Source organism: Montipora capricornis, chromosome 10 (assembly GCF_036669925.1).
Source record: "Montipora capricornis isolate CH-2021 chromosome 10, ASM3666992v2, whole genome shotgun sequence".
Lineage (NCBI taxonomy): Eukaryota > Metazoa > Cnidaria > Anthozoa > Scleractinia > Acroporidae > Montipora > Montipora capricornis.
The window spans coordinates 22,637,666-22,650,165 of NC_090892.1; the positions used below are offsets into that span (position 1 = coordinate 22,637,666).

General features: G+C 38.9%; 1 protein-coding gene across 1 annotated transcript in view; it reads right to left on the reverse strand.

Annotated features, from left to right (window-relative positions):
• Positions 1-1,214: 1,214 nt before the first annotated feature.
• Positions 1,215-12,500, reverse strand: part of LOC138020050 (uncharacterized) — a 20,786-nt gene continuing 9,500 nt past the window's right edge. Inside the window, exons 6-12 of the mRNA XM_068867046.1 lie at positions 10,081-10,183; positions 9,678-9,723; positions 9,141-9,232; positions 8,488-8,673; positions 8,065-8,169; positions 5,769-6,150; positions 1,215-4,734 (exon numbers count right to left, since the gene is read on the reverse strand). Coding sequence (XP_068723147.1) covers positions 2,126-4,734; positions 5,769-6,150; positions 8,065-8,169; positions 8,488-8,673; positions 9,141-9,232; positions 9,678-9,723; positions 10,081-10,183 — 3,523 coding nt within the window. The 3' untranslated portion in view covers positions 1,215-2,125. The remainder of the gene's footprint in view (positions 4,735-5,768; positions 6,151-8,064; positions 8,170-8,487; positions 8,674-9,140; positions 9,233-9,677; positions 9,724-10,080; positions 10,184-12,500) is intronic.

Consider the following 12,500-nt stretch of genomic DNA (forward strand, 5'->3'; position numbering starts at 1 on the left):
AAGTTCGAAAGAGACTCTGCTCGCAGGGTAGTTGTCATAAAATAGGATATATAAAATGCAAGCACTGAGGTCATGGCAATTGGGACCTTAAGATCTACCGACGGTGACGTCGACGAAAACGTCATCTCAAAATAGAACTTTGCTCTAGTAAAAGTCTTTCGCGATTATTTCATCTCGTTCACGTCGTACAATGTGGGTGAAGTATCCTAACAATACAAAGAAAGGTTACGTTTATGCAAACGTTGGCCGTGTAGCACTTACATTTTAAACAGAGTTAACTGAATAGAATGTAATGTGAAGTGCTAGATTTCTATGCCATATGAACCATGTGAGCGTTAGCCCTACTGATGGAAATGGGCCCACACAAGGACAGAGAAAAACTCTGACCAGGGTGGGAATTGAACCCACGACCTTCGGGTTAGGTCTCCGCCGCTCTACCGACTGAGCTACAAGGTCAGACAGGAGCAGAACGTGGGAACTGAAGATGTTAAAGTCACGGCAATGAACATGTACAAGTACAAGGAAAGGTTACGTTTATGCAAACGTTGGCCGTGAAGCACTTATATTTTAAACAGAGTTAACCGTCTTACCTTGTAGCTCAATCGTCATCCTAACAATAAATTGGTACGAGCGGTTTCAGACTGAAAATAGAGAATGAAAGATTCGCTGCTGCATGCTCACGCGCGTTGCCGTCAAAACCAAAAATTTAGTGATTTCACGTCGTCGTCACGCAGAGAAAGGGAAAAATGAGCTAAAATCCGTGCCGCACGTGCAGCACGATTATTAATGCTCTTGTAACAAATGATATCACTGTTTTGTGGTGTTTTCGTCGACGTCGTCGTCGTAAATCTTAAGCTCCCTAATGCCATTCAATGACCACATCACTTTAATAGCTTGTGACTGTGAAATTGTCTATAGAGGGGACTATTGATTACATCCACAAGCACATGACTTGAAGCGTGTAATTTGCAACTCTTTTCCTTGGAACAAAGCTGGGGAATTTAGGACGCCAATTTTATGCCCAAATATGGACGAAAATATGATCGAAGCTGCACGCACGGGAAAATGCACGAGCTATGTTACATCCAAATAAATAAATTTTTAAACTCATAAAACCCCAGTTCTGAAACAGAATTAAACGCTTCAAAGTCATGAGCTTCCGTTACATCTGCAAGAAAAAAATAAAAATAAAAGAAATCAAATTTGTACCACACTGCAAGAAATCAATATCTCTGTGTTCTTGTTACTTAGCAACAGTCGACAACATTGGCACATTGGCACCCTGTTTCCTTAGCCAAACATTAAAAACATTTTAATGTTTTTACATAGTTGCAAAGGTACATAACAACATATACCGTTCAATTTGAGCCTAATGGTCCATTTCATTTTAAAGTGTTGTTTTGGGCTTTGAAGAAAGGATCGTATGAGAAAGTTGCCTTGAAAATACGTTTTGACCTGACTAGGCGTCACCACAACCTGTAATTTCTCTCAAACCATGATGCAGCAATGAAAAAAAATACCTACAACTAAAATTTCAAATATCACTTGTCTGCCGTAAATACATCATTTCGGGATGCATTTGTTTGGGAAAATCCAAATCCAGATTAAAAAAAAAATACTGAGCCTGAAAAAGGCTTTTTGTTACAGTAACAACCAAACCACATGCAAACAAAATTCCATCACAATGGCCTCGACCACTGACTTTGACATTCTTCATCCAAGACCTTAACTGCATTAAGAATAGTAAAGATCTTGATTACATCCAAACCATCTTCTACATTTGAAATAGGATTAAAAAATGGGGATTTGGGTTTTTCCAAAGAAATGCTGCCCTTTTTTTTTTTAGCAGATTCTTATTCTCTCCTTCCTTATAACGCACTGAGAACGCTTCACAATAAGTGATTATGAAATCTCATTAGTCATCCTTCTGTACTTGCTGCCTGCTGTTGGGCAGATCTAACAGTACCCATTTTATTAGATAAAGACAAAGTCCCTTAATTACCGGTAACTAAAAAGAACCAGAGGCATATGAGGAGTTGTAGCCTTTCTTGAAATTCTCCTAAACAGAATTAATGAAAGTGAAAAGATAATGCTAAAAACTATCACTAATATAAGCTCTAACAAATCAAATTTCAGTGACCAGATCTCCATTAGAAGTTTGATCAGCCTCAACAGGATGGTTTTGTTCCGCACAATATACCTTGTTCTTAATTCTGCTTTTGGCCAGGCCAAGTTCACGAGCAGCTCCATTGCAAAGCTTATCAGCAATGTTCTCCACATCTTGACACAGCCCATTTGGGTTAGCATCATCACTTTCCTCACAACCTGTTGATTCACCAACACTTGCCTCATAACATGTTAAATCTAGAGACAGTTCTGGACAATTCTTAGTGTCAATCTCTTTTTCACTAAAATCTACTTTGTCCTTATTGTCGAGACTTCTAGGTGACCTTCCTCGTTCACATTTATTGTCCAAGGGTATTGTTGTTGAAGGTAACATATTTTCCTCTATTCTCGTTGGATTAACGTATTTTAATTTAGAGTCCATTGCAGCTCCAGTCTCTGTCTGTAAGCTTGCTGTTTTGATTGTATTAGGTGATGTCTGATTGTCTTCACCTGTTAAAGTCATTTCATTCTTGGTACAAAGAGGATTTGATTCCTCATCAGTGGGCTGCTTGTTCAAAGATGAATTCTCTGAAAGTGTTCTTTCTTTTTGAACAACTTGTTTATCACTTATACATGAAGCTGAGAACAAGGGTCTCGATTGAGTATCTGTCACATTCAATTCTGTTGAATTACTTCCAAGAGGAGAAGAAGCAGTTAGTTCTTTAGTTATTGGCAAGGCACTTGCCAAACTTGTAGCACTTGTATTTTGTTCACACAGAGAAGGCATGGACGCCTGCACTAATGGCTCATTAGTGGGGACCATAGATATAGTCTTTGGTTTCAAATGTGACAAACTTTGTCCAGCTGAACTGATGCATGGAGACAGTACTACTTTATGTCCAAGTGTAGATACCACAGTTGCCGTGCTTGTGGTGACAGAAGATGTCATAACATTTGATGATCGTAAGAAGACCAGTTGTTGTGAAGTAGATGACGTAGGTACTACTACAGACCCTCCCTTCACCATGAGTGGCACGACCCCTCCTGTACCTGGATGTCTTATTATAATAACAGGGTTGTTGACCGGTGATGCATTTGTGGTAATAACATTGCTTGTTTGCTTTGATGTTGATAGTATATTTGCCAAACCTGGAGTTATTGCAGAAAGCTCATCCTTCTGAATGGAAGAGCTTGGTATCTGAGATCCACCCAAAGTTGATACAACAGAGAGTGAAGAGCAAACAGATTGAACAGTCCCTGCTGGAGCCAAGGGCAATGAGGTTGAAGAGACAGTGAGAAACGGAGATGACTCACTATCTGACTTTACAGTAGCCAAGTTCAAAATCTTTCCCTGGGCTTTCAAGGCTTGCACAGGAACTTCTACTCCAGTTGATGTTGAAAGTGATGGAGAGGACAAAACACCACACACTGAAGACGATGGGCTACTGCTTGCAGCTGAAGTAGTATTCAAAGTGTTACCTAGAGCCAAAGGTGGATGTGATTCTTGCGTAGCATTTAAAACTTGTGATAGAACTGGAGACGAGAGTAACGAAGATGAAGAAACCGAACATCTGGGACTAGAGGTACTGGTGCTTGACCCTGCAGCAGGACTAGATGACTGCCGTGACACAGACACAGATTTAGGGACTTCTACTTGCACTGAGTGGGAGGATGATGAGGTAACCACTTGCAATGGAGATGTGCTGATGGTACTTCCCAAAGTCACAGTCCTTCCTTGAAGCAAAGACTGCTTTGACACAGGAACTGCTCTTAAGACCTGCAAAGGGACTCCACTACTTGTCACAAACATAACCTTTCCAATGCCAGGTAATGTGGCAGCTAAATGAGCGGGGGATTGGAGAGTAACAGAAGTGGTAGATGAAGGATTGTTAGAAGCTGTGCTTGCAACACTTGAGCACACAGTTTGGAATGAAGATGTATGTTGTGCATCTAATGATTTGGGCTTTGGCATGGCTGTGAAGCTAGGCTTGCTCAAGATAACTGGGAGTTTTGGATGTATTCTGACGCTGCTAGTGTTAGCCTTTGTAATGTTACTAGAAGGACCTGTTGACCCCACTACTAATACTCCACCGGGTGCAAAGGAAGTTTTAACACAACTACCAGCCACTGTTTTTGTATTAACTGACGAAACAATGGAGCTGACTGCCTGAAGACCAGATGGGACATGGATCACTGATGAAGCCTGAGGGACACCGGTAGCTTTTACTTGAGACACTGCTGCAGAAGTGGTTTTGACATCTGTTAACTTCTTTTGCTTCTTCTTCATTTTTAGAGGAGCTGTTTGGATGGAAATTGAGCATGGATCATTATCATTCTTAAGAGGGGGCCTTTCTGTTAAGAGTTTACTCTCTTCTGGAGAATTTTCTTCTTCTGCTTTTCTCTTTAGTGGAAGCATAACTGGCGGTCCAGTGGTTCCCTTACATTTGTCAGGCTCACTATCTTTCTTTTCTTCAGGTGTTGGTGTTTTGCTTTTCCTTCCTTGCTCTTCATTTTCCAAAACAAAATCTTCATCACTTGACATGTTCTTAGCACCTGCATCTTCAATTTCATCTCCAATACTTTCTTCACTTCCCCACTCTTCTCCTTCTGCAGCTGGTATAATCTCTTCTGGAAAAAAGCACATGCACAAAAATGTTAACAATAATAATATTATTTGTTTTAACCCAACGAACTTAACAGATTTTACTCGTTAACTGGGGGCGTCCTAGGGTGCCTGAGGGTTCAATAGTTTAACATAGAAACAAAATAATATTATAGTATTTGTCAAATACTGTATTTCTATTTGAACACACATGGAATAAAATTAAACGTGTTAGCTATCAGAAACCAGGACCTTACAAGTTGCGTCCTTTAAAAAGAAAACTCTTTGACGTCAAAATGAATTTTTCCCATAAATGGAAAGCCATACTTTGCATGGAGAGCTGGGGTTGAATAATTTGAATTATTGGAGTTGATTTCTGCCATTTTTGTAAAAAAAGCAAACTTAGTAACATGATCCAAAAAAAATTTGACTCAAAGCCAATGTGTATACAGAAATAATTTGACGTTGTCACGTCAGTCAAGTGTGCCTGTCTCCTCTTGACCCATTGATACCTCAAACGTCCTAGGATGCTAGGAACTAAAAATTAGTATTTTTCATGATGTGAAAGGTTTATGAAGCAATAAAAGCTATTTTTGTAAACTAACCTCACTTCCATGCTCATTCAGTCACGTGACCAATCATGTGACAAATAGCGGTTAGGTATGTGTTCATGATATCAAGGGTAACATTGATTTACGTCTCTCCTGCTATTTTGGCGACAATTTGTCCACAATAAACAAAGCCAAAATGTGTTTTATTATGTAGCCTCGTTTTCATGCGTGGTCTAAAGGGGGGTTTCTAAAACATCCCCTAAAAAGCCATTGACACCTCAAACGTCCTAGGATGACCCCAGTTGACAAGTAAAATCTGTTGGTGTTAGACAGAGTAAAATCTGTCAAGTCTCACTACCTGGGGTCAACGGGTTTTAAATACATTACGTAATTTTTGGATCACACTATGCATCCAGAGCAGGAAAAGAATCTTTTGATGGATTTAAGTGCATTGGCCTTTCAACAAGACATCTGGGTTCCTAAAAGTACAAACTTAGAGGTAGATGTACCTGGCTCATCCTCTGGTTCAGGTTCTTGGCTTTCCTTCATGATCTTAATCTTTGCCTTGCTCAGCAGCTTGCTAAATGACACCTCATACTTCTCTAGTTCCTCAAGCAAGGCTAAAAGAGTCTGATGCAGATTAATTTCACATTTCTTTCTTGGAGGAGGGGGTTTACGCTTTCTTCCACGTTTCTTGGGAGGAGGGGATGGCTCATCAAATTGTTCACAAAGCTTTTTGAGAGTTTCAATGTCATAAGCAACAAGTTCGAATCCTTCAGCAATAATTGTTGTGCTTTTTGGTTCTGATATGTTTTCTTCTTCTTCTTGGAAGGGGAGTAGATCTGGAGGAGATGGTGTTTCTGGATCAGGTGATGGTGTCACATTTCTCAACTATACAAGGAGAAAAAAAATACACAGAGAATTTTTACAACATTTTATCTTTAGGTTAACTGAAAAAGCGATTGAGTAACCACCAATTAAACACACACACTTTATACAACCAGAAGATTGGGTACGCATGTTGTAAACTTCTACTTCAAATGCAGTTTGGAAGAAAGAGCATTTCCAATCACTGTTTAAATGTTAATTGTATTTCTGTGGACTCTGGCATTGGTATGTACAGCTCTATTGTGATTTATAGCGGAGCTCCGCACGGGCCAAAGGCGCGCACCATTATTTAGAAAATATGGTAACCCATCGATGCGAGAAATTTTGGTTTTTTAGCCATGATGTCATCGATTGTCCGTACGTAATTACATCCACCCCTCCATGTATACCAATGTGAACAGTATCATACTAGTTTACAGCATACATCTTTGATATTGGACATCCATGTTTTGATCAATTGACACCTGTCAAAACAAGGTATCCGCTGACCAGTGCCACGTGACCATATTGCGGGCTCAAGCTTAGAGCTCACCGAGTTCAGCTGTTTTTTGGAAGTTGGCCGTTGACCAGGTACTGGTTTTCGATTGGATTGCAGGCTCAACTCAGGTTAACTCACCTAAACATAAACAAGGCTTCTTTTTTTGCGTGCTTTTTGTGGCTCGACGCGGATACACCGCCATACTACATCAACTATAGTTCTTACACAGTCAATGCTTTTCGTGTTCAGGTAGAAAACGGTTTGGAAAATGTTTTCTTTCTGCATTTTTCACTGGTTTCAATCCAGTTTGACATATCATGATAGTTGTGGTCCACACTGGAGGCTACGCAGTTATTCAAGTCAAGCATCGGAGGGATATAATCTCAAGAGGTTAGAGTTGCACTCAGCTGCGCCTCGTGCAACTCTTACGCCTCTTTCGTGCTCTCCAAACTTCCCGCAAGCTCAATATCTCGACATATGCACGCTGATGCATGAACTACCGGTAATTATTGTTAATTTGCTTAGAGCTGCTGTATTGCAATTTTTGGCATTTCTTTAGAAGCTCGGATAAGGTTACATGATGCCTGGAGGATTTATGACTAGAACAGAAACGAAAGGAGAGCGAAAGAGAATGGCAACGACAAAACAGAATACTAGTTATAGCTCATACTTAGTGCAAGAAGTTACTCCACAAATTCCTTCCTTTAAACCTTTTGTTATTTTCAAAAAGTGGTTTAATCAGTTTTTCCTTTGTTCAGGAATGAAAATCAATTTTTTATTGTCAACTGAAAGTAAATAAAAATCATTTGTAATCTTTTGGACATGAACAAAAAGTTCATTTGTTTGTTTGTTTTGCTCTAAAATGCGATCAAACAACTTGAGTGCTTTTTAATCCGTTTGCCGAACTGGTTTTCGATGTGCCTCAACAGCATGATTCCTAATCGCCGGCTATTGACAGTTGACTCTGAAATGGCTTTTTTCCTTTTCCACTCACTCACTGAGGGTGTGCTTGTTTTCTTTTAAAACTCATGTGGTGCAAGAAAAATTCATTGCCAAACTGGTGAATTCCAAAGAAAATTTCAGTAGCAAAACTGATATCGTACTCATAGTTTCGTTATTCATGAGATATATATCTGTTTTGAGATTAAAATTTACCTTGGAATTTACTAGTTAGGCAATGAATTTTTCTATTATAGAAAGCAAAGAAAATGATTTAATTATTTAAAGCAGCAACCGGAAACATCAAAACGCGGACAATTCGAAACCTTTTATTTTCACTAACCCTACGGGCAGTAAGAATAAATAACTAGGGAGCTCCGCTTTTAGGCTTGGCTAAATCTATATATTAAGTTTTGTTTGCAATCTCCTTCAGAAACACCCAAAATTAATAATACTGTATGACCTATTGACACTAAACTGGTAACATCTCTGTTAAACACCTGTTTTAATCTTGTATTCCTCTTGGACTGAGTGGGTGTATCGGGCCTTGCTGGAGTAACCTTAGATTTCAGCATTGGCGGTGGAGGTGGCACAGATGACACAACCTGTACAATTAAAAAAAGGTTTATTAGCTCAGGATTTAAAACTGAAATCGCATTCATTTGATACATGTACAACATTTCTAACAATGATTCTAAAAGACATGAAATTTCATATACGTGAATTTGATTTTGAACTTCCAAATGGACATGAAAAGAAAGTTAGAAACATCATTGCAGTTAGCAACTTAAGCTGCAGTTCCAAGCAAGCTTGAACAATCTAGGCTTGAACTAGCAATGATGTTGATCAGCTCCCAGCTGGCTTGATTGATACACGTGGCACAGTTGGTAAAGTCAATACAACTGTATCATCTGCTTCTATACCTTACTCTTTCTTTTACTTAATGCTGGAAAATCCAAAGGACATTGTTTGTAAATGCGCAGATCAGTGGCTGAGAAAATGGGAAAGTACAAGTAGGACCAGTTGTCAGCATCATTTCCCAAAAACAGCTCCCTTTGGTCAGTTGGAGGAATGTTAGCAAGATGCTCGCGGAAATCATAGTCCCTGACCTAGAATGAGATATCAGAGTAAAGATGGAAAATAAGGTAGTGTTGCCTCAAATAAGGAGACTGGAGGGTAAGTAAGGTCCACATTGCATTACTTGGCTTTTCTTTGGATTGCCAGCTTTTTTTAAAATAGAAAGCGAATTAGCAAAGGACATGTACCTTTTACGACATCATAATCTTACAAAGGGAGATGAGTTTGCAACATCATAACACAAAGTGAAGCAAACCAATGTCTAACAGAGGACCAATAAATGGCTAACTCCATGCAAGTTTTTCAGAAAAGCTACAAGACTCAGACAACATATAACTTTGGCTATTAGGCATAAATTAAAAGAAACATTGTAGAAAAAATGGAAAAATACAAATTATACATTAGTATTGGTAAAAGACTGTTTAGTCCCTGCACTTATGTCTCCTTGCTAAGATGTAGCAGCAGAAACTGTCAGAAAGATTCAAACCAATTAACTCACAAGACTGTTGTCACAAAGGCATTTGAGAATCCAGACTCGCTGATAAAGGCTTAGATCCATGTACGACTTTTCTAACAGAGGATTCACATCACCTAAACAAGAAAGTTTGAAAGTGTGAGTGGGTGTGATGGCCAGTAGATGATGTTAGCGCAGGCTGAACGATTACCTGTATAATTTTGTTTTCAAGAAGACTTGCTGATTTTGCAACATCACAAACACTAAAATTTTGATGCTAATGAACAAAGCCCAGGATGATGTAGTATCCTGGGATTGCCATGCAAGAAGACCAAGTCACTTGGCACACCACATTATTAGATAGGGAAAATGACAATATCCCTCTATGAACATATCACTATCAAGGTAAAGATGATAATACAATTCACGACCATGGTAATGATCAGTTGACACTAACACAACAAACTAATCGAATGTGTAGCAATACCTCAGTATGATATGAAGTAGGGGCATACATATAGATAACAGCTGTTTTGACACTTTTAAAGCAATACCCCAACCATTTCAACATGCACAACTCACCTAGTACTTCAAATAAGGCCATATCTAATCCATACTGGTGACAAGTCTAAACAACAAGTAAGAAAAAATTATCTTGTTAATTTCCTGCTCCTGAGTATGGCAGCAACCAGGCTTTCTCTTCCTTACAGTTCACTTGTGTAATGGTGGCATCTGTGTTGTGTATGGCCATGGGCGGGTGCCCAGTTTTTCAGAATTGGTGCACTCATTTTACTTCCCCCTCGCCATCAGTGCTCCATTTTACGGGTATTTAAAGCTACTTAAGCTATGCAGAACGGAAAGAAGTCGAAACAAGGACGTGAGATCCGGGAATCGAACTCAGGACCTCTTGCACCAAGGCCGCGCACTAACCGACTGTGCCATCCGCGCTCCTATAAAACATCAAACTCTTATCAGTAATACTTACCAACTCTTGACCATCCTTCTCAGCAGCTTTATACCATATGTTCATCCTGTCACACAACTTAGATTCCCAGACTTTGAATTTCATCGGGGGTTTCTTAAACAGGCTGTTCAGGAACAATATCAAAGTAAACATGAATAATTTTAATAATAAGGAAAATGACAATATTCCTATATCACAGTCAAGGAACAGATGATAGAAACACAATGCACAACTATGATGATAAAAAGTGTAGCCTGGAACGTCATTCCACTAGCCGTGGACTACCAGACAGCCTTTTGTGACAGCCTGCAAACTAAAATTATTTGGGGCTACTGTAGTTCCCCAGATACTTAGGCTAGTACAAGTACATGCAAGATAAAATTACACCTTGCCCACAGGGCAAGCTGATCTGATGTTTGGAATTTTGTCTCACCCTGAGCCAGCAGTGAGAGGAAAATTTCTGAAAACACAGACAGTCATATACCGCTGGTAACTGGCTTCTACTGAAACCTCTGGTTGAAGTTACAATTTATTAGTGGAGAGTAAGCTATGAATGACAATGACAGAGAATATACATGTACAGTCATTTAAGTTGTACTAGTGCTGTATTTCCTTTTGCAGAGGTTCCTCTTTACTACATGTATGTTAACCTCTTACTAACCAAGCGTGAGGGTCGTGCTTTTGAATATTGGCCTAAGGTTGTGGCAGTACAGACCAAGTGCGGCGAGGTCAATACAAAAAACGAACCGGGGCCAATATTCCCCACTACAGTCCAGAGCTGTTGTTTATAATTTATATGGCATAGTTTCTTTGAGTGATAGGACATTTCTCTGCTTAATTAATGCATGTTTGTAATCTTCATCTCCTATCAGCGAACTTTGACCGGTAACCTTTTACATGCAAAACCAAATTCCACTTGCTATAATAATACTAATTGTACAGTTGTGATGAAAAAATTAAATTTCACTTTTACAAAATGTTTTGCGTTTTGCTCAACTTGAGTTTTCTGGGAGAAAGAAAAATAGGGAAACAGACATTTCCATGGTGATGGTCTGTAATGTAAAACCCCTACCAAAAACCAGCCAATCAGAGTGCTACATTTAGCCTGAGAATTGCTTGCCTTATAATAATAGTTATTTTCTTTAGTTGTAGGATAACATGTTTACAGTTTTAAAGTAACTACAGCTGTAAATCAAATCAAATGGCAGTAAAGAGATATATATGTTATTCACTGGCTGGGAGGTCCATATAGGACAAAACTGTGCCAGAGGTCTTTCAAGTGAAGCTATGATCCTTGCAGTTATTACTCACAAATCACCAGCTCCCAACGTCAGTGGCTTCATAGCTCAGTTGGTTAGAGCGTCGCACCGGTATCGCGAGGTCACGGGTTCAAACCCAGTTGAAGTCCTGAATTTTTCAGGCTTCTTTACACAATTGCAAAAATTGCATTAATAACTGCGAGGATCATAGCTTCACGTGATTTCATATCCGCAGTTCATATATGATCCATTTCATATATCATTTCATCGTTGATTCAATCCTCACGCGAACATTAGAACCCACAAATGACCAGCTCCCAACGTCAGTTGCTTCATAGCTCAGTTGGTTAGAGCGTCGCACCTGTATCGCGAGGTCACAGGTTTAAACCCCGTTGAAGTCCTGAATTTTTCAGGCTTCTTTACGCAATTGCAAAAATTGCGTTAATAACTGTGAGGAATTTCATAGCTTCACTTGATTTCATATCCGCAGTTCATATATGATCCATTTCATATATCATTTCATGGTTGATATTTATTTTTTCTGCTATTTTTTTCCTGAAAATGAACCAAGGCAAACTAGTTTGCAAAAAGTCTTTCTACGTGCTCTACGTCGCACTGTCACAGTTGAAATTAACTTATAACTAAAAAAAGGGTTCCGTTCGCAAAGCTCAGAGAAAAATGATAGATTAACCATAAAACAGAACTTCAAATAGACTCCTGGTGAGATAAATATATAAATGTAAAAAACAAACTGTTATATTTCATAGCAAGCACAGAGAAACAAGCTAAACAATGATGCTTGAACAATTCGTACAAACAGGAGAATAATGTTCTACGTATTAAAATTCTTTGTCTTGTTGAAAATGAAACAAAAGTTCTTAAAACAGGAGGAAAATTCTTAGTGAAAAATACTCAAACATCTGTCTCTGCTCTCATATCTTATTATTTGAGCACTCTGCAGTTAGATGTTTTAGCTAAACAGCATGTCAACAGTTCATGAAAAACAACAACTTGAAGAACCAAAGCTCCGCGTCATGTTTGTTTGCATATGCCTATTTTAGCTAGGAATCCGTATATATTCTTAAATGAAGCAATATATAAGTTCGAGATTAGAAAATAGAATTCCAAAGAAAATAACGGATGGTAATCAAAAAACCGAGTTAAAAAACTGCTCTGCAGTGT